The following is a 25,760-nucleotide window of genomic DNA, read 5'->3' as shown; positions in this document are numbered from 1 at the left end:
TGGCGGCCGTACCCGGGTGCTGGCTGGCACCTCTCCGTCCGCCGGGCTGGTCGACGATGACGCCTCGCTTTCCTGCTGTTCTCTCTCCCTCCCCCCTCTCTCTCTCTCTCTCTCTCTCTCCCCTTTCCCCTCTTTTCCCTCTCTCCCCTCTTTCTCTCTTTTCCCTGTCTGCTTCTTTTTTCTCTCCCATTCGTGCTTTCTCCCCTGTCGCTCATTTTCCTCCTTTTTTCTAGATGACAATTTTTACTTTGTTCATTTTTTTCTGTGTTACTTTTTATTGCATGTTTTCCTCTCCAGTTCCTCTCTTTTTTTCTTTTTTCTTCCGGGCTTCATTCTTTTTTTCTATTCTAACTTTTTCTTCTTTCTTTCCTGCGACTTTTTTCCTTTTCTTTCTTGCTACTTCCTCGTGGTATATAAATGTGCGGTTTCGCAATGTATCGAAATTTTGTTCTCGTTCTTGCTTTTTCAAACTGCAGCTGGGCGTAAGCGCCATTTTTCTGAAGCTGTTGCAAAACGTTTGTCACGCTTATTCCTAGTATCTCTTTTCTCTCCGTTCTTGATTGCGGTGCTTCCCTCGTTTCTCTGCTGAATTTGCAATGTATTGCACATTGTCGTTACCAACTTTTCCGTGATTGTTTGACATTTGTATAATTCGCTCGTTCTTTGCGGCTGTTAAATGCCGTTGACGGCGGGGCGGAATCATTAGTTTTGTCGCCGGCCGTATCGAAGGACGGATATTGAGGGAGTTCGTGTGCATGCGACGGCCGACGGCGGTTCTGAGCCCTTCAACCCTGAACGATGGTGCCGATAGGGCGCACAATGGCGGTGAGGTGGAACGACCGGCGCGAATAGACTCGTTAGGTTCTTGGCGATGGCGTTCTGAAGGTGTTGGCGAAATTCTGAGCCCACTCGCAGCACGGCGCTCGACACTGCCGTCGTTTAGAGAACAGAGAGCAAACCAATCGTCTACAAAAGCACCTGAGAAGTTTTGTTTGATACTAATGATGTGCCGTCAGGCGGCTATCGCTTTCAGTGTCTTTTATCAGCGGGGAGGTCCCTCCGATATTTGCTCGCCGGCTGTCGAGCGATCTGTTACCGACATATGCAACTGATCAGTACCGGTTTTTTGTCAAACTGAATAGCACCAGTTTTTTTTTTTTTTTTTTGTCGAATACGGTAACGGTGCGGAATTTCTACGGCTGTGGCAAGAACTCCGCTCCCCGGAAAGTGCTTTTTGCGTATTTTATGTGATTATGGCTTCAAACAAAGGTGTTAAGAGTGCACTATAAACCGAATATCTGAAGACTGGGATCTGTTTCCACATATCTCTGGTGGCGAAGGTATAACAACGTATTTGCTTGTGTGGGTACATATTTTACTTGTGGCTGCTCCACCCACCCAAGACGCTGTTACGCCCAGAAGTGTACCTACATATGTGAGCTGAATCCGAATTATGCGGCTCTGAGCTGCTTAGCAGTAGGGGCATTCCATGTCAAATCGAACAAAAATCGGCTGTTTTGCACCTTACCATCAGCGATTTCATTATAAATTTGTGAGCGAGTTCCTGTGTGGCCCCGGACATTACATTGATGTTTTTTGCACATTCTGACCACAGGTCTTCTAAATATAGGGCATCAAATTTTTACAAAATGTTGCATCTTTATATTTTTGAACGACCATAACTTTGGTTGTACTTGTTTGATTTGAATGAAATAAACCTTACTGTTTAGGTAATTTCTTAAGCATTTGTTTAGAATTGCACCTACGTAAATATATGACCTTGAAATTTGCTTAACTCTGTTCTTAAGCACAAATATTGAAATAGCAAAAAACACGTCACCTTCGATTTGGCTCATTTTCATATATTTTATTGCCTACCATATTCTTAACAACCTGTGAAAAAATTAGAGTGGGCCATTCATAAGTTTTGAAGAAAATTGCACATATGCAAACGTATGTTAGCGCGCGCAGTGGAGGGGGAAGAGCGAATTTCGCCCACTTCTCCTGTTTTTCGCCAATATCTCATAAGATTAATGTGAAATTAATTATGGCTACCTGTCAAGAATTGAATTGGACATCTCATCGTGCAAGCAATAAGAAAATCGGTTCACAACTGTTCTAGTAATAGCGGTGTAAAGTGAACATCCTGTCGCCGCAGCGACGCGGCGACTCGGCAGCCGGCGCCGACCGCTACGCGCCGCCTGAATTGTAGACTGTGCCGGGACGGAACGGAACGGTTCCGTCTTTACATCGCGCTCCCTACCGCTGATTACGTTCGATTCGCGTCAAATTTTGTGAGAAGACTAAGAAATGTACAGGCAATCTTATGGTGAAAGAATTTTGAAAATCAGTTGGTAAACAATTGAAATATGAACGTGTAAACACAAAATTGTGATTGCTGCGTTTCCCGCATCGGCCGAGCCCGCCTCAGCCGGCGACATGTTACTCTTAGCAGGACTCTAACTGCCATATTTATAATTGGATTAACTAGAAATTCCCCATACACACTAAAAAATGTATGTTCTTTCGTATAGTGAAGATCAAAAGACGTGAAGATATCGTTGCGTGATAATGTTTTCGTTGAATTTACTTCATGATGCATTTCCACACGGCTCAAAATTCACCGCAAAATACCGTTTGCCTGAGACACTTTCACTATGGAACGTGAATGCTTGACTACGATGACTATGCATTTCCATTTTCGCAGAGTTTGGGATATCACTAATCAGCAATCATTCATTTCAGAAAGTGTACACAAGCAAGCATGTCTTGACTCTGTCTTTCAAGGTCACGCGCGGTTGCGTGATGTTGATGCATGAAAACGGCGTTTGCCGCGAAAGTTATGAATGGCCCACTCCAATTTTTTCACAGATGGTTAGGAACATTGTGACGGACATAATATGTAAAAATTACCCAAATCGAAGGTGACGTGTTTTTTGCTATTTCAATTTTTCTGTTTTGATTCAAGGTCTAATGCATTTCAAGGTCACTTCAATTTAATTTTATGATTAAAAATCAAAGCCTTATCAATTGCCTATAAGACCCTGTTAATATCATTTTGATACCAGGAAAGGAACCAGAGTTATAGCCATTTAAAAAAATTGATGTGTGGCATTTTTCGCTATATTCGATGACCTATATCTCAGCGATACGTTATCAAATTTCGAAAATATTATACGTAACTCAGTTTTGAACCATGCCCAGTCTGCCTACAAATTTTCAGAAAAATCGAAGGGGATGACGGATTTCGGTGTTTGATTTGACGTGGAATGCCCCAGTACGAATGTGTCGTTATAACCAAAGTTTTGATTGCCTCAAATTGAATTTTTGTATTTTAAGCTTGCTTGCGTTGTGCATTAACAATATATGTAAGTACAATTGCAAATTTACGTCCGTGTTTCTTATAATAGTCAATTTGCCCATCACCTGGATCTTTTTATGTCTGCTTAAAGTTGATGTGCTGCTGTTTGGGGACTGTCTGGCCTTCTTTACTTGCGGTTAGATGTTTGACTTTTATAATTAAAAACGAGCTGGTTCCGGACGTAATTTTACATGATAATACTCCAGCGACATAAGTGTTGACGCCAGTCGCACAGGATGTAAACTTAATCAGAGTCGTTTTCAAAGTTGGCCCTGCAAAGTCTGGAGATCTGGAAATGGGGCTGCGGCAGATCCGCATCGGGCGGAAATCCGGGGCATTGGAGCCGACACCCCCGCGTCGAATCTCGCAGCAGTCTCTCAAAGAGTGGCCTGGGGTACTGTGCAGTCTGATCCTACAAAATGCAGTGATAGTCGCATCGCTCTGTGCGGGAAGCGTTGATGGTATGATGGCCTCCTGCATGTTTGATAAAGGCGCCAGACACCAGACGATATGCGCCTGTCTGGGTATGATTGCTCGTAATTTGATATTTGCCGTGATTAGCGTCAAACTTATAGCAATAATAAAATAACGCAATGTCTCTCGTGGCCGATAGTTCCAAGATGAATGCAGTTCTGCTGTGATTTTCTATTTATGATATCGCGTCTCGCCGGAGTGTTCGTCCGACTGATGCATCTCGTGAGATTGTATATGTAGGTATCTGTCATGTAATGAGCATCATAGGACAGCGAGACGAATTTTAGATGAAGATTGCATAATGCACAGTGACTTCCGCGATGCTAGAATAGAAGCAGCGCTGTACTGTTCGTGAGACGCGACCGTAGTGTGGTGTGGCGCTTAACTGAAATACCACAGGCCGTGTCACACAGGGGACTGCTAAAGATTTATTTACCTTTTACATGCGACGTTACATTCATTTATTCATTCTGCAGGTGGCTTGCGTCACACAGCTTCCCATGTTTCCAAACGAGGTCGCCGGGGTCAAGTAGTATGTCAGGAAGCGCCACCCTCGCGCTACCGATTGCGTGACACTGGCTTTACAGCACCTCGTATACCTACGTATCGATCAGGACAACAGGTAGTGCCGGCGGTTCTTTGTTCACGATCGTATTTGGACCATATGGCTTCACTGAAGGAATGACTCATAATGTGGGTCATGGCAACGTTAGCCACTGCAGCCGGTCGGACCCTGACCGATCCGTCCGTGGCACGTGCACCTCTCCGATACCGTCCAAAGGAAGGCCTAAGTGAGACTGGGCCGGGTCACCGGCACACACCGAAGTGGCGTTCAGGGTCATACCGGCCATCGAGTCGCCGCCAGAGAAAAGTGACCGATACTTTAAACGGAAACTCAATCAGAGTAGATCGCTGCAGTGGCGCGGCGCCGACATGGCCGAGCGATATTGGTACTGCGCTCAACTGGTCGGCTCTCTGAGCCGGGAAGCCCCTGGGGTCTGGACCCGGAGCCCCCCGGTCCGGTGCCGGTCGGTCGGTCGGTCCCGGGTGCCCTGAGCGGCCGGGCCGCGCTCCTTTGTCGCACGGTGAGCGCCGCCAGTGCTGCGGGACAATGGGCGTCAAGTGGTGTTTGTGGGCCCGTGTGGGCGTTGACAGGCGGCTCGGCCCCGGACGGTTTTAGCAGCAGTGTCTGGAGATATGTCTGAGCAGCCGGTGTTTGGCGATCACCGCTCATCAAAGACGGTGCTCCCTCGGAAGTCGCTCGAGTTCACAGTAGTGAGGCGGCTGAGGGGCATTTATCTGCTGTCGCTCGGACATTACCCTTCTTTGAAGGAAAGGTTATCCTACTTACGGCAAGGCGTCGGCCTCTTAAACCACCATACAGCTCATCACTTCTCCCGTTATGTAATCTCGCCATGAGTTCCTTCAGTGCATGTGGCGCCTGAGTGAGCCCTCATTCAGAGGCCGATGGCCGCTCTTTGTGCCGCATTTAGTCGCCGTTAAGTGGCCACTGTGCTGTCTCTGGGGCCGATACTTGTCGCCCGCTCTGGGCCCATCTCTCGCGAGCCGGGTGCCCGCCGACGCCCGTTAATCCCGGATCGTTTCCGTCACGGCGGACGCGCCGGCTCCAATTGAAGCGACGTTAGCGTCGACCGGCCGTCGCTGTGGGCCCGCGACCGACCGGGCGGGATGGGAGTGCGACGACCCGTCTGCACGGGGTACTGTGCCGCGGGTTATATCCGGACTCCGGAGTCGCTCCCAATATGCTGCTGGATGTATTTGGGAAGCGATGGACATCTCTCTGAAACGTGTGTTGGGTAGTTTTGGTTTGCTGTTGGTGGCCAGGTTTGGTGTGAGCCTTGGAGTGAAAACTGACAACACATGTTTTTAGTGAGGCTCCGATCAGTTGAGGAGAGCGTCGTTGGGTTATCGGTGTAACTTTGGGCTGTGCCGCGTGCAGTGTATTCTGACGATACCGAAAAGTAAGAGTTTGGTCGATCGGGGAGTGAAGGAGGAGCTGACTCACTCGGCCTTAGCCCGGGCCGACCGCTGACGGCTCGGTGCAGGGGTCTTATCCGCAGAGATAAACTCGTTCGTGGAAGCTCTTTCACCCAATACAATACTGTGTGTCAGGCATGACCCACGGCACCGCGCCCTTTTTAGCCGTCTGCGTCGCCTGGCAACACTGAAAATCCAGTCGAAAAGTTCCTAACTAGCTCAGGTTGGGGAACGACCCTCCGACCCCCTCGCGTTGATGTGCCTGTCTGTTTGAGAAGTGGTAGTTTGTCGGCGCTTTTTAATTATGCTATCAAGTGTGCCTGGTTACTGGGTCTAAACGTTTCTAAATAAACGAATTGTGGACGTTATGAGGCTACAACAGCGTTTACGAAGTCATTTAAACCTCATTTCTGCTAGTTAGGTGATAGTGGTTTCTCGTAAGATCCAATAAGTGGACTCACTTTAGACAAATTGTACCAATTACAAAGCTGGCATGGTACAGCGTTCGCCGCCCTCCTTTATCGATACACGAATCCAGACGACGGAAAATAGTTCCTGAGCTCAACCATCAATCATTTCGGTGACGACGCCATAAACGCGATAGAGAGGCTCTAATAATATATAGCGCGGTCGCGTATCATCACAGTAAGTCGTGTTCAAACAGGCCCCGGTGTCCCTGTTGACCCGCGCCGCTGGTCGGTCACCACAAAGGCCGATATTCGGACGTTGACCTCGACCCTCGTGGGTACGCATTGCACTCTCACTCGTCACCAATGGTCATTTATGCAAGGAACTGCTAATCGTCGGGTCGAGATCTGTCCTAAGAAAACATTTTTACATATTGATATATACAGTCAAACCTATTCATATTTGAACTGAGATTGCATGCTTTTATTGATATTCTGCAGGGTGAAAGAGTGACTGCGAAGTGTCAGAGCTGGTTGGCTGCGTCATCCCTCAATACGGGGACATGTTCCCCGTGACCCGCGTTGCTCTCGCCACCTTTGCCTATCTTGGTTTTTGTTTCCTGACCAGCATATCAAACATTTTGCCTACTATTAAAAATCTCAAATCGCATTTACAGCAGCAAAGAATGAGAAAATATGTTATGACCGAAATTTAATCTTTTTTAAACTAGTTAGTTACCAAGCAGTCTCAAGCCGAGCCTCTCTGGGTATCGGTTCAGTGTTCTGATTCCCAAGCTGTCACCACCGACCCACACGACTGGGTGGTCCTGCGGCGGCCGATATCACCGTCTAACGACCCTCACACCAGAAGGCCCTCCCAGCTGCCGCCCGTGCCGCGTCATTGCCTCCAGAGCACGTGGTGTGGTGCCTCTGGTGGCGGCACTAAACGGAAAATAAAAACGGCCGTAAACTGCAGCAAAATGACATAAATTGGTCATCACAACGAAATACCAAATCTTATAGTGTTAGTTCGCCCATAGGAGTTAATCCCGTAACAAATTATGGAACAGATGCGTTAAAATGAACATTGCTTTAATTATATGTCAAGCTGTATCCTGCATGTTTTATGCAAATATAAATACCTGGCGATAGGCGTATTCCGCCAGCTTGCATTCGAGCATAGTCAGGCATTCGTTGGTCATCTACGTTGCGAAAACAAGGGTGACTTTATTCGCCAATATTAAAAGCAAATGCACTTCTTTACTCCCTTTCAACCGTGGAAATGTGTCGTGGGACAACACTAACTCAATTATTTTCCCATTATATGCTCTTGCATCAAGGCATTGTTCAGTATAACAGCTTTAGCGTTGACAAGCGCCAGTGGTACTTTGTTTCCATGGCAATGTAGCCTGAGCCAATGAAGCTAAAATCGACAAAAGTACTCTGACGTCATATGCTGGGAAAATGCCCAATAAACATCGTGGACAAGCTTGCGTTTCGTCGACGTCAAGTGGGGTGGGTATGTCAGTGCATTACGTGCGTCATAGCTGCGCCATTATTGTCTCGCGTTCCACAGTTTTGCCTTCTGTCTCTCGGTACTCTGCAGGTCTTGGGCGCTTCTGTCCACCTTTCCACGCCTGTGCATTTGCCAGTCGCGCCATGTATATTGGTCATTTATGTCGCTGATCTGAGCAGGGTCATCTTCATCTTCGGACATCGTCGCTTCGCTCCCGTCTGTCGCCGATTTCCATTTTCCTGTCATGGTCCCAGCTGCCATCGCCTCGCCAACCCAACTGTCCTGCGGAGGGTCTGTACACCTGACTGCACCTGGGCCGAGATAATGGCTGGTGCCTGGTCGCCTGGTCACTCATAGTGTACCACGAATCAATGGCTCCCGTGTTGAAATAATCAAATTTGAATATGTCAAATAAAATGTGTCGTCGTCGTCGCCCCATGTCCGTCAGTCGGCTTTTGGAAGTAACAGAAAGAGCTGGCGACGACCATCTCCCCTCGCGACTGACACTCAGGATGTCTGTTGGCAACTTTAGGTAGGTGTGCTGTGAATTTTATTTTCCTGTCGCTGCCCGGTGTCACCTTGACACCGTCGTCTGGGCATTGCATTTCAGTATCGCTGTCAGAAATAGCAACCAGGAGGTGCACGGCCCGCTCTTATTTCCCTCATCGACCATCTGTTCACCCATTCCGATGTGATGAGTCTGAGGAGTCCAGAGCATTTTGGTCTGGAGGGACCTCCTGGGGACGGATCTCTCCTCGCTCAGATAGGGGGGAGGCGATCCCCATCAGCTCTCCAGCTCTGTCGGCAGACTGGCCGCCGACCCGTGACTAATTCCATAATGAGCTCAGCTCGCTGAGCCAGGGGCCCAGATGGAAGCACACGTGGCGACAGGAATGTCGTGGCGGCCACCCGCCCCGCGCGCTGTGGCGTGCGGGACTCCTAAACTATCCAAGGTTTTTGTCCCAATCTACCGAGCTTATCTCAAGAATGTCATCAAGAATGCCTTGGAACTGGAAGTTTCGGCGTCACCGTCTATATCCTACAAGTACACATGGCGCTGATGACCGCCGTGTCTGCTACTGTTGTGCGAGACTTCCCAGTAATATCCATTTCCCAGAGCTGTCTACATATTCTGCTTGGGGCCCGATTTCCTCTCGGCATGCGGGACACGTTAGTTGGTTGTAACCGGTCACTGGTTAGCTGATTCCACTCTGAATGCAGGAGACACAGGTCGGTCGGTCACCGGTCCATCAGCGGCTGGATCAAAATGTCAGCTCCGTATAACCAGGCCTGTCAGCGGCATGTCGTTGTCCAGGCATATTGTCATGCCGCCCAAACTGTTACCCGACTTGTGGCAAAGGTATGTGGCATAATATTCTTATCAGCAGCGGTTATAGGAGTGCTATATCAGCTGACGACGCTTGGGTCAAACTGTCGGATTCCTTATAGCTGGATCGAATTCTCGGCTGACGACCGCGTCATGCAAAACGTTGGAGCTAGCTGCCGGTTGACAGTGGGACCGAACTGGACATCCCTTTGCGTGACGGGCACACCGAAATGGCCCTGCCGGGGCGCGGGCGGGCAGCTGTCATGTGGGCGGCCGGACTGTCAGTGACGGCCGTGCCGGACAGGTGGGGGCGGACGGTGGTCACTGTCACTTGTGATGGGTCTCACGGGGTCATCGTCGCGCTGGCGACTCTCGGCCCGCACTGGTGGTCAGCGAAGCCAGGCCGCGCTGACTCAACCTGGTATGATTTTTACAGGACCAGGCTAGGCTAAGTATGCCTGGGCTGGGCTTTACTGAAAGATATGTTGGGGACCGGGACTTTGGTCTGTTCTATGAATCGTTTTGGTCCCCGTGGACCGGACCAGTGAACCCCAGTCCATGACGGTCTGCTGGTCCGGCCCATTATGGTCCACTGGTCCTGCCCATTGTAGTTCGTTGCATGTCGACAGCTGCGGTAAGCCGATGTGAGCACTGAGCAGACAGATTTACACCGCGCCTCGTGGGCGGCTTTCGTGGCCGCGTGGGCGACTCTCGTGGCCGCGTGGGCGGCTCCGTGGGCGTGTGGGCGACTTTCGTGGCCGCGTGGGCGTTGGCGTTATGGGCGTCAGTCGCGTTGCTCCGCAGTCAGACCGGCCATTCGGAGAGATGGTTTGTTGACGCCCGCCGGTTATATCAGTGCGGGCACACTCGACTGTCTGTGTGGAATTAGAGACCGGGCCGGGTCGGGGGAGGCTAGAGCGATGAGAGGAGTCTGGCTACGTTGGATAGTGGTAGGTGAGTCTGGCGGGGCTAGTTTCTGATGCGGTTTTCCCTTGATTGACTAGAATCGTATAATACTTGTGTAGAGAGCTGCCAGCTGGTGATCACGGATGATAGGTATATCTGGTATTTTTCAGCAATGTCTGATGAAGCCCAAACCCGTGCAGACTTCGTTCTTGATCCTCTTCAATGTCGACATCCTTGTTAACAGACCTTGATGGCCCGCTAAACTCCATATTTCTGTGTCCCGCTGTGCTGTCTCCGCGTCTGAGCCGCGTGGCCCTATGTTACGAAACACGTTTCTCTGGCTCTGATCGCGTGTGTGCATCTGGCATCTCACTACTTGGTCCTCAGCCATCTCACCACTTGGTCCTCTCCGAACACTTATCCTCTGACGCACTTTACCTCTGGCGCCTTATCCCTCTGACGCACTTTCCCTCTGGCGCCTTATCCCTCTGACGCACTTTTCCTCTGGCGCCTTATCCCTCTGGCGCCTTTTCACTTTCCCTCTGGCGCCTTTTCACTTTCCCTCTGGCGCCTTATCCCTCTGACGCACTTGCCCTCTTCTGACCTCCCTGCGTCTGTCTCCCCACAGATGCCGCGGCTGGAGATAAAGCTGGCACAGCAGCTGCCGGTGACGGGATGCGTGATCGCCTGTCGCTTCCCCCTACCCACCTGGAGACCTTCGTACGTGATCGGCGAGGGGGCAGACGCCGTCTGGGTCTACTTCCGACCGGGTATGGAGGACGAGGAGCTTCCACCTTCGCCCCCACCGCCGGGTAGGGAGAGGTAGCCGGGTGGGGTGATGGGTGTTTGTATCGCTGCCGGTTCTTAGAGCGGATGTAGGGTAGTGTGGTGCGACTGAAGTCTAGTCGAGAGTCGGTATACGAGGTGTGGCTAAAAAGAAACCGGACTGCTCGTGCTGGGCATAAAGTAGGGGGCCGAAGACTAGCGAGACACTTGACATTAATCTTTATCATATTGTGGTGATGTGTGCCAAATGGCATCTCGATATCGCTATTATTCTTCTTTCCACAGATCTTTGTTTTATCGATGTTCGGCGGCCTTGTCACCGCCAGGTTTCTACAATGAGCTTCGAAAAAAAGAAGGAACATGACGTTCCTTGCCAGACTCAACAGAGACGCTGAATCTGTTCAAGGCTTTAATGTTATGTTTGGTCATATGTCACATGCAAGTGTTTGAAAGGGTTACGAGGTTCAGCACTGGTCGTGAGGATGTCGGTGATGACCCCAAGGTCTGGAGGTCCATCAACGTTCGCGCGCATGTCGAAGTCGAGGGTGGAGACGAAATTGATCGTCTTTTTCGATCATAGGGGATTCGTTCACCGTCAGTTCGTGCTGGAGGTGTACCACAGTCGACCAGCATTTCTACAAGGAAGACCCGGGACGCCTCATTTCACGAGTCAGGCGCACCAAGTGGAATTTCTGGGAAGCCAAGATCTGGGTGCTCCATCACGACAACGCTCCCGTGCATTCTGCCATTAGCGTCAAATCGTTCTTTGCCAAAAAGCAGGTCGCGGTGCTCAAGTACCCTCTTATTTGTCAGACCTACCTCCCTGTGACTTTTGGCTGTTCCTTTAAATGAAAAAGGTTGTCAAGGGAACCCATTTTGAATCGGTCGAGGACATCCAGACCAGAGTGACCAGCGTCAGCGTCTTCGATAAAACAAAGAGCCGTGGAAAGGAGAATAATAGTGATATCGAGATGCCGTTTGGCACACATCACGACAATATGATAAATATTAATGTCAAGTGTGTCGCTAGTTTTCGGGCCCCCTACTTTATGGCCAGCACGAGCAGTCCGGTTTCTTTTTAGCCACACCTCGTATGCTGTCAGTGCGAACTTGTGAATGGTCAGCTCTACGGAGGATGATAGAGATTTTGATGGGTATGTTTTTGGGTCGAGATTTGAGTGATTCAGGTGCGGGAAGAGTTGGTGGTACTGATTTCGGAAGTTGCTGTTAATGTGCTGATGTTGACGAACTGATGTGACAATACATTTAAAGGCTTATTTTGTCAGTGCATCTTCATACCAGTCTCAACCCATTCAACTTCTATTGACGTTGGCATTGCCTTGTTTCTGGCTGGTAGCCAGAGCACTTTTTGTTTTTGTTTTTATCGGTGATGAATCTTGCGAATCTTGCGTAAGTTTGCAAGAAAGCATCTTAAAGACACAAGGGAAGGCTTGTCATTCCGACAAATGTTTTGACTTCTAAGCAACATCCAACGCCATCCCTTTCCACTCTGTTTAAACCTTTACGTTACGTGCACGTTGTTAGTATCGTAGGCATCGCTTTCCTGATTCTAGGGAGAACAATTTAAGCCATGCAGTCGGTGCGCTTGTAATTTCCCTGGGGAAGTTAATCACACTACTAAATGGGGCCAGCGCAGCATGACTTGTTTGCAAGAAAAACTGAACTACCTACCGGGTGGGTGCCACCATCTATTTGAGATGAAAGCATCCCGACGCAGGCTCTCGCACATTTAGAATGAGCTTTTCATTTTTGTTTGACGCATTTTTGGTGCGTGGCCGCACTCTTGTAAGTGGGATTTTCTTGGCGTCGGCTAACTTTCTGGAGCCTGTCATTAGAGCCGGCTGATGAACGGGCCCAAGCGCTGGAGATTGCGAGGGCGGCCAACGTTCAACGCGAATATTATTCAGCCAAAACGCTCTCTTTGAGCGGAGTTTTGCCGCATTGTGTGAGCTGGCGGAGAAGTGCGATGTAAAACAAGAATTTTAAGGGCGAAGAACTGTTCTAAAGATTTTGAGCATGGTTTCGCTAAATTTCATTTTTGGAGACTAGTGTTCAAAAAAAGAATATTAAATGGTTATGATCCTCCCAACCCATCTTACCAGCCACGTTCCTGATGCTGCTTCGGGTGACTTCCTCCGTCGTGACCAGCTCTGAGAGGCCCACGCGAGCTCCCGGTGCGTGGCGTTTGACTGGCGTGTGCGGTCGATTCGTGGTGTGACACCACACGCGCGCCTGAGCCGAGCTGCCTGGCAAGCCATCAGGTGGATTGGCCGCTGTGCGCCGCACGGTTTTCTAGATGCGGTGCAACCATCCATCATGTGGTTGCGACAGCCGCCACCAAGATTGGTACGGAGCGCAGCTGGCGAGGGCGAGACCGGTCAAACGCTGCCTCAGTGGTTTCTGAGGCTGCTCGTGGTTTGGTACTTACAACCGGGTCGAAGGCTGTTCCTGAACAGCTTCGCGGGACTGTTTTGGCCCCGACAGTTGCTTAAAAGATATCACAAATAAGCCTGGGTAACTTGGAATGAGGCTTCAGTCAGCTCTCTAAGCACTATCATCATTGCAATGCGATAGTGGGCCATCTTAAGGATGATGCAGAATTCTTAGATGTTTCACTATGTATACCAGGCTTTCTATTCACCGAGGAGTTTGAACCTGGTAGTTGATTAAAATTAAGTTCCTGATGACAACTGTTCGCTGAGGAGCTTTTCCTATTCGTTTGCCAACACATTTCTCCAACTGGTCAGCCGGGCTTCAAACACAAACTATAAAGGGAAAACTACATTTGTAAGGAAGTAAAATTGACCAGTAACCGGCATACGCGAGGGTAGTTGGGCACTTTGGCCCAGCGACACCATTGGTGTACCCTGACCGGGGCAAATGCGAACCCGCATCCGCTGTAGCGCCGTACAAAATGTAAACGGCACCTAAGAAGCTACCGGCGAACCCGGTCGATATGACTTTGGAGAGGGAATGCGCGCTTCTGCCTAGACGCATCCTCAAGATCGTTGCAGCGGCTCGTCGTTGACGGGAAGGTGCTGGGGTAGCTGATAATGGCCAACAAAGCCCTTACAAAGGATAATGAACGCTTTCAGCAGCATCCGAATGCTGGTTTGTGCTTAATTTCCAGGAATCTATTCAAACACGTTGTTGAAATGTAAAGCGTCAGAGGCAGTCAGATATATTGACTTCCCGTTGTATTAACATGTGAAAGGTATAGTGTTCTGTTTGTGCGCTTGAAGTGTTCCCCCTTGCAATGGCAGCGCTTGTAGTAGGTAGAGGTTGGTATGTTGTATTTAAATCCATAGGGTCTATGTTAGGATCAACCTTGGCTGAAATGATCGAATAAGAATCGAAAGCTTTTCTTCACTCCAGCACTACCAAACTTACGCCTGCTGACGAACTCACATGCGTCGCCCAATCACAAGCTCGTGCATAGCTACATATAAAACAGTTTTGCTCTGACGAGAAACATTTTGTGAAAAAGACCAGTGATTGGTGATGAAAACGGGACGTGAGATGCAAAAAAAAAATGGATTGAAAGACGGAAGAAGAAAACAACTAGGTATTGTAATTGCTGTTTCTCATGGTTCCTTGTGGAAATGACCCAAACACTGCACTTTTTAGCGCATGTTCCAGTCATTACTTTCTTCATATTGGAATATTAAATAGGTTAAAAAGCAATATACCTATTCATGCTACCTGCATCCTGCATTTTCCTGTTCTTAGCAGCCTGTGAAATGTTGTTCGGTAGTGCCCGCTTTGAGTCGTTTTCCTTGGCAGCCCCCAGACGGAGTACGGTGGACTTATTACGGTCGGCAGGCAGCAACTCGTTCTCATTAGGTGCGCGACATTAACCTTATTGGCTGAGAAACCGGAGCACTAATGACGCTACGAACCGATCTTGATTGAAATGGTAAATTACCGGAAAGCGCACGGCGTGAGAGCTAGATCGCAACACAAGGACTGAGAGCGGCGACAGAGCCAATAAACAGCAACACTCGGCGCATCTCCCGGCTGTCGCCCCTCTCCGCTCTCTGCCCGATGCTCTGTCGTCTCTCCTCCCCTGCTCTGTGCCCATCTCATTCCGACCAAGGTAGCGCACATACGTGTGACAATCTCCATCGGCCTGGGGCCGTCGGTCCGCCGCCACGGACGGCGCCGGTCTCTTGACCGACGTCTGCAGCTCAAGTGGTCAATCTGGCGCCGCTATGCCCTCGGGGTCTGGCCGGGACGACAGCAGCGGAGGCGGCGCGTCGACATTTCGCCGCCGGCGCCACTATTGTCTCCCTGTGGCGCCCGGGGACGCTCCGCCGCCGCCCGGCGACGACGAAAACTGGAGCGGAGTGGCCAGTAGCGCGGCCCGCTGGAGCGGCAGCCCCGCTGCATTTCAATGAGCCCCCGGCCCTGATTTCATTTAGCTCGAGATGGAGCCAACTATTTTTGTCTCGCTTCTCTCCCGCCTTCTTCCTCCCTTGGTAAGTGCACTTGTTTGTGGTTTCCGTTTGCAAAGTGGGACGACAAACTCGCTTTGGAGTTATGGCCGACTTGAAATGGAACAGTTTTGTAGCTGCTTAAAGAGACAGTCGCATTATGTCGCCGGTTGAACACAAAAACAAAGCATTAGCATTTACATGTACTTCAAAAAGTCTTTTCAAACAACTTGTGGACGCTTACTCAAGAAAGCGGTAAACCAATAAGCAGTACGTCAACCCACAGCTATAATACAGTGGTTGAAAAGTGTTGGTGCACGAAGAGCGGGCGTATAAAGCATAACGCAGGTAGCATGTAAGTGTAGCGAGACTAGAAACATCATGGCTATAACTCATGCGACTAGAGCGCACCTGTCTACGGTATAGAATGTGTCCACACAACCTGAAGATAGTGAATACCTACGTGTATCCAATTTGTGCCGTACCAGGAGGATTCGTGAGCGAGTGTGCTGTTTCAAGGAAAACGCTACAGCTCGCACACAATGACTCTGAAAAGGTGGACAACATGAACGTTGAGCATCAAAAGACGGGCTGACTACTATATACAGGTACCCCGTCGTTTCAATTAACAAGGTTTTGTAAAGGACGGGGCGCTGAGGGGAGCAGTCAGAAGCTGCAAAGACGGATGAATAACAGCGCCGTCAAAACCATTGTCACTTGCATCCTACCAGAAAATCCAACAACCCACCTCATTAATCCGCATGCACAATTCATTGGCGCTTGCATTGCTCTCCACCCGGTATCATTAGTATAATGATACCACGATAAGGACGATATACACTGGCAGAACAAAAAATCACCCTCCCTTTTTCTCCTCAGGTCACATTCTTCAATGCACCCCTGTTGATCACATGTGCGGCCGTTGTGGCGTATTCGGTCGTCTCACCGCGCGCGGTGGGCCGTCGGTCGCGGTGTCGCCCAACTCCTAGCGACTGTTTCCCACCTCCACACGACCGGCATCGATCCCTAGCGGTGATGAAAGCCAGCCGGGCTGCCGGCACGACGGCGGACGGCCGGCCCACCGGCGCCGCGGCGACCGCGACCCGGTCGGCCCCTCATGGATCCGCCCCAGGTCCGAGCTGTGGCTGCCCTAACTCGAATACAATCAAGATTGAAGCCAGAACTGACCCAGATACTCGACCGAGCTGACCCAGTTTTTGGTCGTTCCCGGTCTATATTCGTCTCAAATGCAGCTCGGACCTAGGCGGATCCACAAGGCACCCATGTCGGCTTTGTGCGACTGCCGATCTCGGCGCTCTCCGCCGCCGAGCCGCCGGCCACTGCACCGCACACCCGACGCCATTTGAGCGGACATTTGGAATATATCACTGTAGTTGCCGTATCACTGGCCAGCGGCGCCGTAGATCCTCCGTGGATCGCGGGCGGTCGCCGGAGCTGTCCAGTCCGTCAGTCCTGGCTCCCAGTCCGTCCATCAGTCCGGGTCACACATTCTCATTCTGTGGGCGTGGTGCGTGGGTTTGGTGTCCTCTGACGGTCCACTCTCCCCATCCTCCGCCCCCGCTCTCTGATACCCTCTGAGAGCACCGGTCCAGCTGACACCCATCGCGCCGTTCCCAGCTCGCACTGCGTCGTCCGCTCAGCCGTCTGCCCCCAATATCCGCACTGGTGTGTTCAACGTCCCGAGGTCCACGGACACACTCTGCCATCTCTCCAGCTCAGCGAGTTCATGGATCTCACCAGCCGCTTGATCATACACCCAGCACTTTGTGAAACCCCAATCACAAGTTTCCTGTTCAGAAATCTCACTAGTTCGCAGTCTTTTTGTGCAGCAGTGTCGCTGTCCGTCGTGCTAGACGGAGATTCGCGAGCCGGTGATGTTGTTCAGACTGGTTTCTGAGGAGTCTGCTGCCAGTATGTCCTCGGCCGTCTGCGTATGGCTGATGGTCTCCATCGCTATGGTGTGCGGTAGTAGGTGCGATATTCGTCCGGGACGCCGCTTCACAGTGTACCTGACGAGAGAGCAGTGAACGGTTAGTTCAGGGACTGAATGTAAGAGGGGAGGTGCAGGAGATACACAGATAGTCAGGGAGAGGGGCCAGGGGGAAAGGGACTCGAGAGGTGGGCAAATAGTGACAAGAGGGATAGGGTGAAAGAGACCCAGCAGATAACAAGAAAATCTGTTGGGGAGTGTGCGAGAGAGAGAGAGAGAGAGAGAGAGAGAGAGAGAGAGAGAGAGAGAGAGAGAGAGAGAGAGAGAGAGAGAGAGAGAGAGAGAGAGAGAGCGAGAGAGAGAGGCAGAGGCAGAGGCAGAGGAAGAGGCAGAGAGGAGAGACAAAGAGAGAAGGGAGGGAAAATACGGAGGAAGGAGGGAGAGAGAGAGAGAAAAAAGAGGGGAAGGCGGGAGCTGAGTGAATATATTTGGTATTTCAGGGTTGCACCTGGCTTGAATGAAATCAGTCAATCAAATGGAGCATGCAACATTCAAAGAAAAGAATTTCCTACAATGAAAAATAACCGAGCCTTCGCGTCATCACCATCGAAATTCGAAGGCAAACACATTTCCGATATTCCGACCCGTATCAAATCCAGGAAGTCCCAAATCAGCGTCAGCCTCGGCAGCTGAGCCTCGGGTGGCGGAAGGATTTGGATCGTTCGGATATTTCCGACCAGACACATCGACAGAGGCAAAACCCAGCGGCAGTCTCCTGACAAATATTCGACTTTGCGCCGAGGTGCGCCGAGGGCTTATGTGGTGTAGTTTGCGTGTGTCAGCCAGTCCTTGACGACATTGGAGTCTGGAGACCTGCAGGATTTTTCAGTCACTTCATAATTTATTCCCACGTTCTACCGCACAACACTGAACCCAGCCCTGTCACGCCAGCAATGCGTCGCATGAAATGCATTGTTTGTGAAAAGACATTAGTGACGAACCATAACTGAAATGATCGCCATCGAACGGACGAAAGGATATATAATTCAGAGTCCTCAACTAACTATTTCCAATAGAAATTAGATACTTTGTTGACAGACATGAATTGGTGACCTGTAAGTCACCTCGTCAACAAATGAACAGAGTTTATCATTTTGCTTCAAACTTTTAAAATGATGGTCTAGATGAAACCAGATTGATTGTTGAATGAAGGTTCACAAAGAGATTTATGCGGGGCTTATGTATAAGTTACCAAGTCTTTTGTCTGGTTTTAAATATATTGACTTCGAATCTGAAGTTCGAGCCTGACGGACAATACGATTTTCAAATAGTATTTCAATATTTTCTTTGAGTCATAGTTTCTAAATAAAAGATATGTTTATCCACAATGTACTTCATCCATAGTAAGCAAGCCGAAAGGCGTAGTTACCCCAACTGAAAGCTCTGCAGGCAGTGAATGTGTGGCGGTTAACTGATAAACTGAGTGGTTCAAAACATTTTCTGTGTGAGGAGCCAACCTATCCTTCACTAGTGTCGATTCATAACTCCGATCGGCGTTCAGCGTCAGCTTGAGCCATTTATGTATTTTTTCATTGCATGTCATTCATGTTTTAATTTTCGAATGCCATGAGGGTGTTGAAGCGTCCACTGCAACGCTGCGTGTTCGTTCGCCCGTTTTGCCAAAGCTAGTTCGCCTTGTCCGCTCTCCGCGCCGGCTGCGAGATGCCTGCGGTGGTAGACTAGCCCGGCGGGCTCCTCTGCCCGCGGTACAGTCTACCTGCCAGTGGGCGCTTTACACCAGCACTGCAGTCGGACTCGCGCCGGGCAGGGATGGCGTAAGAAGTTCCTCTGCTCAGTGCTACAGGCCACGTCTGTTCTGCATTATTTATCTCACATAAAGTCAAGACACTTCGAAAAAAAATGTGTTAAAATCATAACTCTGCCGTTATTCCAGTCTAATAAAGCAACTTTTGAGAGTTCGATGCATTTCTCGCGCGGGTCCGTATTACTTTAAATCACACCATACGCTGTTGAGCCTCCTGAGTTCAATATCATTACCCTAGTTATTTCTTCTGATATTCATCGAATTCATCGATACAACGTTTCCTTGAAGCCACAATTCTCAGTATTGATTTGCCTTCTTCGACGATTTATGTCGTATCGTGAAACATTGAAACATCGACAAAAAGACGAGCGCCTCGTTAAAAATCAGCACACACCACAGCTCGGACAGCCCAGCGCTAAAAGATTTCGCTGATGGAAGTTTGATGTGCACAATTGGCAGCCTGTGACCGCTCCAATACGTCGGCGTAATGGTAAACAAGCCGCCATCAGATCTCGGATCTGCCATCAGAAGGATCGGAATGAGTCTGACTTCGGCCTCTCTCCAATTGGAACGAGTCGCCTGTCCACCGAACCAATGAAACCCAGGAGAACTTCACGCAGCATAAGACTGAGCGCAGCTATACTTATGTGGACTGAATCACTCTACTAACCACATAGAAATTATCAAAAGAGCTGCTGAACTAAAATACATTGGTCCAGTGGATGGCTTTATCATGCTAAGACAATGATGTAGTTAGCCTGATGGTTGGATTGATTTCCGAATTAGCCGTAGTTAATGCAACTACGCCTAACGAAGGGCTACTTACCGCTCTTGAATCGACCGTCTTACGTGACGAAGTCGGATTAGAGCTAATAGTGGACGATTGCGTCAGACAGCCGACGCTGGTGCAGCCGTAATTTGCAGTCGGTATAAAAGTTCTCGGCTGAACCGGACTCTAGAGAAGCTCCGGTTACCTTGGTACCCCAGTGTTCATCGAGCCGCGGCGCAACTGTTCCAGTCTGATCTAATCACCAGTCGAGCGGGGTCGATCGCCCACCGAGGGGTTATTGCGTTATCATCAACGAAATAGGGGACCGTGCGGCGCAGCAACTGGCTGGGTGATTATGACATGTATCTAAACGTCCTTGGACTTGATACACACATAACACACCTACGCTGCCAGTGTGGATAAATATAGATCAGTCTTGTTCATTTTTTACGAATGAAATAGCATCAATCCTCTGCTATTAACGTCTGACGAAATGTTATTATTTACTTCCCCAGGTAAATGATTATGTTTCGTTGTAGTTTCGGGCCACACTGAAGGAAGCAATTACTAAAAAAAAAAAGGAATATTTCGGCTTTATTGAGTTGCCTTGTTTACTGGAATTGGATTTGGTTTTTAATCATTGTTTCCCCCAGTGTTCTCCGAAATTAAAACGGACCATATAGTCAATTCTCTGTTCAATGTCATACATGGTTCAGAGGCTGACTGTCAACTCAGAAATATTAGAGGGTCAATCTGAATTTTGACTTTATATCCTAGCCTTGCTAGAATAATGGTTTAGCCTTGACGTCTCAGTGTTTCAAGTATTTAAAACAAAAATAATCCATTTATTTTCATGAGCACCCAGATCAGTTTACTACTTATTCATCAGCAAAAATAATATTTGAGCAAAAACAATCCAGAGCTTTTAATCCAGTTACTTGTTACTTTTCAACCATACGAATAACTGCAGTAAATGCCTGCCGGCAAACGTGTCTACGCTTATATAAGCTTCAGTATTTATCCCTCGTCGAGATTGCATCAGAACACGTTCGCTTTCACAATATCGTTGGCCGGGATTTCATTCGACAGCAAAAGTCTCCCTCTAAAACTGAGTTACTTTAACTGCATTGCACCACTGAGCCCGCATCTGCTCGCTAGAATGGAGAAGGCTGCGGCGAAGTTGGCGCAGCAGCATTGAAACGACATGGCTGCGGGCGCCGAATTCGGCGCAGATGGACCGATCACGGGTGGCAGAGGAGAAAGAGGAAAGGCTGGGTCGGCGACCTTAGCTGAGAAATGGAGCAGCATTGAAACAAAGAGAGAATGGGGAGGGGAAGAGAGGGGGGAGAGAGAGAGAGGGAGAGAGAGAGAGAGGGAGAGGGAGAGAGAGAGAGAGGATATGGACAGAGATAGAGTGAGAGATTTTCAGGGAGTAGTAGAGGAAAGAGAGAAACAGAGGGTAGAAAGAAGCGCGTAATTCATCTTTCAGCAAAGGAACGGAGCGGCGTTTGATACGAGTTTAAATGGCAATATGAACGAAAATTTCTAGTGACCACTGATTTGTGAACCATGAATGTCACAACTTTAACAGCACACTAAGCATACATCAAAGACTCATGTAAACCGCACACAGGGGTCCCTGAGTCCACCACTTTAGCTCATCGATCACACCCACGTCGTCGCCATAAAACAGCTCACCGTTCAGAGCCACCGCAGAGAGCGGAGCTGCGCGGCGACATTTGCGCCGCGCCAACGCGCCAGTATCGCCACGTGGGCGGTCGGCGCCGCGCTCCAGTTACGTTGTTAGCGCCTCGCCGGCCGGCGATCGTCCGGTAAGGTCATTTGATGACCTCTGCTCACCATAAAACCGTCCGAAAAGAGCCGGCGACGTTCATTGAACGCCGCTAACCAGGTTGCCCGCAAGTGGTATGACATGTAATGGGACGCTGAACGAATGAAACCGACATACAGCGGGGCGGAGAGGAGAGTCCAGTGGGTAGTAAAACGGGATGGAAAGAGGCAGATGTGTTTTAGTGGCACTTCGGTCAACAGACAGTTGATATGAAAAAGAGCACGTGGCTAGAAGGCGGACACAAACATCACTTACCATTTTCTTCAGCTACGACTGTAAAAATCGCATGAATCACGTCATGATTTATGGCATGCATTATGTCGAGCCTTTAGTAGATATTCATTGCCAGCTGTTGCGCCTCCGATGACGTCACGCGGTGGTCTGGCGACTCGCCTGTTTTTGGGCCGGCGGAGCGCTGGACAGCAGAGCTGGCACCGACAGCTGCACACGCTGGTCAGGTCACTCGGAGACGACCGCTGGTCCGGCGAGAAGATCACCGATCCGTTGGCGGTGATGACGTCACCCTCTAACCGCACCGTCTCCTGTGCCAACTGGAACACAGATACACGTCATGGATTCAGGTGTGACGTCATACAGTACTGGATAAAACACACACACAGTGGAGATAACGGGGTGAATTAGAATGAGTGAGGGAGTTGGCTTCTGTTCGTTTTGGTTTATATTTCGTTTCGACGATTTTACTCTGAATATCGCCACAAAAAGCACATCTTGACCAAACATGCATTCATATTACTGTAGGTATTTTATCAAAGCCATATTAAGTCGGTTTAATGACATTGAGTTATCAACGTTCCAATTTCACCTGCAGCATTTTTTACGACATTTTTCACTCCATAGCTGCGGCATCAGAGGCCGCTGAGCTACGGCCTATAGCCGGCGATGATTTCGACAGCTCACTTCAATAGTGCTCAGAGCTGACGCAGATGAAAACACAGGTGAATGGCGACACCATAAATCACTGTGCGCCGGGGCGGCCGTCTATTTCGGGTGGCGGCGGGCAGCGATAAATTAGAGCCCGGCCGCCTCCGCGGGCCGCTCGCGGGGGCGGTCACCCGTGATGACCCGTAGATGCCGACACGAAGCGTCCCAGTGACGCCCTCCGCTTTCGCCCGAGCGTACGATGACGTCGTGAGGGTCCGGTTCGGGAGAAGTAACGTTATCAGGGCCGTCATATCGTGCGCTGTTCGCAGTGACGCGAGCAGTTCCAGCAACCCAGCTGGCTGAATAGGGCACGCCGCGCAATGGGCTGTCGACAGGCCACTTAGAACGCTATAGCAGTTTAAACGTGCCAGAATACTCGAAGTTTTCATTTGGCAGCACTCTTACTATCTCTGATAGGACGCTGGCATAGTTTGGGGGTTTGGGTTTTCCCTTTGTGAACGAAGCATCCAGAATGTCGACCTTAGGCTTAGTAGTCAGTGGCTGGCGAATGCACAGAAAATAATAAAATAAATAAAGCGTATGGATCGGATTTCCCTTTGAACGTTATGAAGCAATATCCTACAGATGTTCATTGTTCAATGTTCATATTGAAGGATCTTTTTCGCGCAAAAGAAATGAATTTCTGCTGAGTTTAAATGTTCCTTATGTCTTCTTACTAGTTTATTGCTGTAACTCACAGCTTCTCAGAACGCCGAATATCTATCGCTGAATGACAGTGCACCAAAAAGTATGCAGGATTTGATATATGTAGTTCGTTTCATGCAGAAAGACGAAGAAATGGACAAAGATGCAGGTTAATGAGACACTTATATACTTACTAGGCACGTTGAGTGAGCGCCACTTTGTGAATGAAATCAACATGTTTTGAACCAAACATGGAGATTGCAAAAACAAACATAAACTCCGGTAAAGACCTGCGCGAAGCGAAAAGCTTCCCATCTATTCAGCAGTCATTATCAGTTACCACTATCAAAGATATCATCCTCATGATAAAGAGCACTCAACAGGATGAGAGACGAGGTGCTGGTGGGAAACACCATCTGAGCTAGAGAACGATCTCCAGCGGGTCATTCTGTCCCTTCAGAGGTGGCTGGGACTGTCCCGGCCCTGACGACAGCCGCTACTGACGGGTTCGTTAGCTGTGCTGTCCGTCAGGCAGTGTCGATAGTGTCTCACCGCCCCAGACGAGTGATTGTGTCTCGGTCCGATCATAGCTCCCTGGACACCGAGCTGAGATGAGCACTGCTGCTGGCGGCATGGCACGGCCCTATACCAGGGATTCCCGACTGGTTTGTCATTACATTCCTGCGTCATTGGGCACCACTGCCCGGCCATCTCGCCTCCTTTGTGTTGACCACTGAACTCTATAATGTGGAATGCGCATCGGCCGCCAGATGGTGTCCAACGGTGCCGCCATGTTGCGCAGACCAGGAAGCGGCCGCCGCCTGTGTTGGGGAATAGGGAATTCGGGACCTCGATTTACGTTTGCGGTCGCTGCATGCGTTACGTTCAAGCTATGTGGACACGGAACCCGGCATCTTACGCAGAATTGAGTGGAGAACAAGATGGAATCCTAAAAAAATCCTCAGATACAAGGAACTAATACGTTAAACCCTTATAAGTCAATGGGGAAATATGAAAATTGCTATATTTGCGCCGAGAATGATCTGAAACTATCTCAAGCATATAGAATCATGATTTCATGCACTCCTTGCAAGGTTCTATGCTTCATATTTGCATTGTTGCCCTTGCGTGACGTCATTTGTGACGTCACAAGTGTCACAAGTTTTCTTCAATAACTCCCGATCAAATTGAGCTAGCGAGTCGGGAAAGCCACCAATGGACTCAGGAAGACCTGCCGAATCGAATGATATGCGACATGACTTCTTTCGACCAACTTCGTGACCTGGGGGTGCTGACCTGACCTTGACCTGAGGTCAACACCCTAAGTTGACCTGACCCGAACAAAAAGTATATCACTCGATGCGCCTGAGCTAGCTGAACACGATGGTGCCAAAATCGCGGCTCTACGGCCATTTTTGGCGAAGTTATTAACCAAAAACCGAACCCGTGCCTTAGATCACTTGACCTGACCTCAGAGGTCACCGGTTGACCTGAGACCTTTACAGCGGGTTCCTACCAGTCATTCTGCATTATACTTTGCCGCATACGACCACTTTACCGCTTAATTCTAGTTTAATTAGCGGCGCATTAGCGAGGTGGGTTCAATCAACCCCCTCGGCCGGGGCAAATGTAGGTCCGGCGAGTGAATTTGAGGAATTCTGAAGATACGATCGTGTTCCCCATTCAATTCTGCGTAAGATGCCGGGTTCCGTATCTACGTAACTTGAACGTAACGGATGCGGCGGCCGCAAACGTAAATCGAGGTCCCGAATTCCCTATTCCTCAACACAGGCGGCAGCCGGTTCCTGGTCTGCGCAATATGGCCGCCACCGTTAGACACTACGGCCAATAGGGTTGAAGCGGCAGTGCTCCCCTGTGGTGTTGACGCACCTCTTTGTGGGGATTCGTACTGCGATAACCACGTTTCGAGTAATTTCGGTTATTTTTATCACAATTTAGTGGTCAAATACATACTTACTTTTTACGATGGATTTCAGGGATCAAATCCATACGCTTTATCATCACACAACTGGGGAAAACTAATTACAGATAATCTAGTTCTGAGGAGATGCGTACATATATTGACAAATCACACCCAGCGCGGAGTTGTGGCTGTATTATATCTGGAGCGGAATGGATGATCCGGCATTTCCGCTGGCGGAGACTAAACGGTCTCATGATAAATCGTTCCGACACTTCCACGGGCTTAGAAAGGAATTTTAGCGCCAAAGTAGCGGTCATGGTCAAAGTTCGACGACTGTACTCAACATTGCCATAATGTGGGATAGATGGTGTCACGTTCGGCGAAGTAATTGCTACTCTGACGGGCCGTTCGGAGACGATAAGTTTGATAAGATTGGATAGTGTTGTAGCAAGACACATTGGACAATATCGTGCCCATAAAGATGCCAGTTTTAAATTAGCATGGTGGTCGGACGGGACATATTTAGGGCAATATTTAACAGCGCTGGGCGATGCTGAACACAAAATAACAACGATAAAACATCATAAGTGGAGGGGTGAGCAAACTGAGCCTTTTTCAATAAC

At 49.4% G+C, this 25,760-nt stretch overlaps 2 protein-coding genes across 5 annotated transcripts in view; one reads left to right on the top strand and one right to left on the bottom strand.

The window, feature by feature from the left end:
- The window catches only part of LOC122387149 (ATP synthase subunit C lysine N-methyltransferase-like), a 53,338-nt gene extending 41,286 nt beyond the window's left edge, over window positions 1-12,052 (top strand). For 3 of the 4 annotated variants that reach the window (XM_043377061.1, XM_043377060.1, XM_043377059.1), the window contains exon 5: window positions 10,618-12,052. In XM_043377061.1, coding sequence (XP_043232996.1) covers window positions 10,618-10,815 — 198 coding nt within the window. In that variant the 3' untranslated portion in view covers window positions 10,816-12,052. The remainder of the gene's footprint in view (window positions 1-10,617) is intronic. The other variant, XR_006257505.1, reaches the window with a different exon arrangement.
- A 3,366-nt stretch (window positions 12,053-15,418) lies between these two features.
- LOC122387178 (two pore potassium channel protein sup-9-like) overlaps window positions 15,419-25,760 on the bottom strand; it is a 41,098-nt gene continuing 30,756 nt past the window's right edge. The window contains exons 5-6 of the mRNA XM_043377102.1: window positions 22,020-22,177; window positions 15,419-17,259 (exon numbers count right to left, since the gene is read on the bottom strand). Of these exons, the coding sequence (XP_043233037.1) occupies window positions 17,100-17,259; window positions 22,020-22,177 (318 nt within the window). The 3' untranslated portion in view covers window positions 15,419-17,099. The remainder of the gene's footprint in view (window positions 17,260-22,019; window positions 22,178-25,760) is intronic.

The sequence above is a fragment of the Amphibalanus amphitrite genome, unplaced genomic scaffold (genome assembly GCF_019059575.1).
Source record: "Amphibalanus amphitrite isolate SeventyFive unplaced genomic scaffold, NRLGWU_Aamphi_draft 000275F_arrow, whole genome shotgun sequence".
NCBI classification, from domain to species: Eukaryota; Metazoa; Arthropoda; class Thecostraca; order Balanomorpha; family Balanidae; genus Amphibalanus; species Amphibalanus amphitrite.
This window is presented reverse-complemented; position numbering and strand designations above follow the sequence as displayed.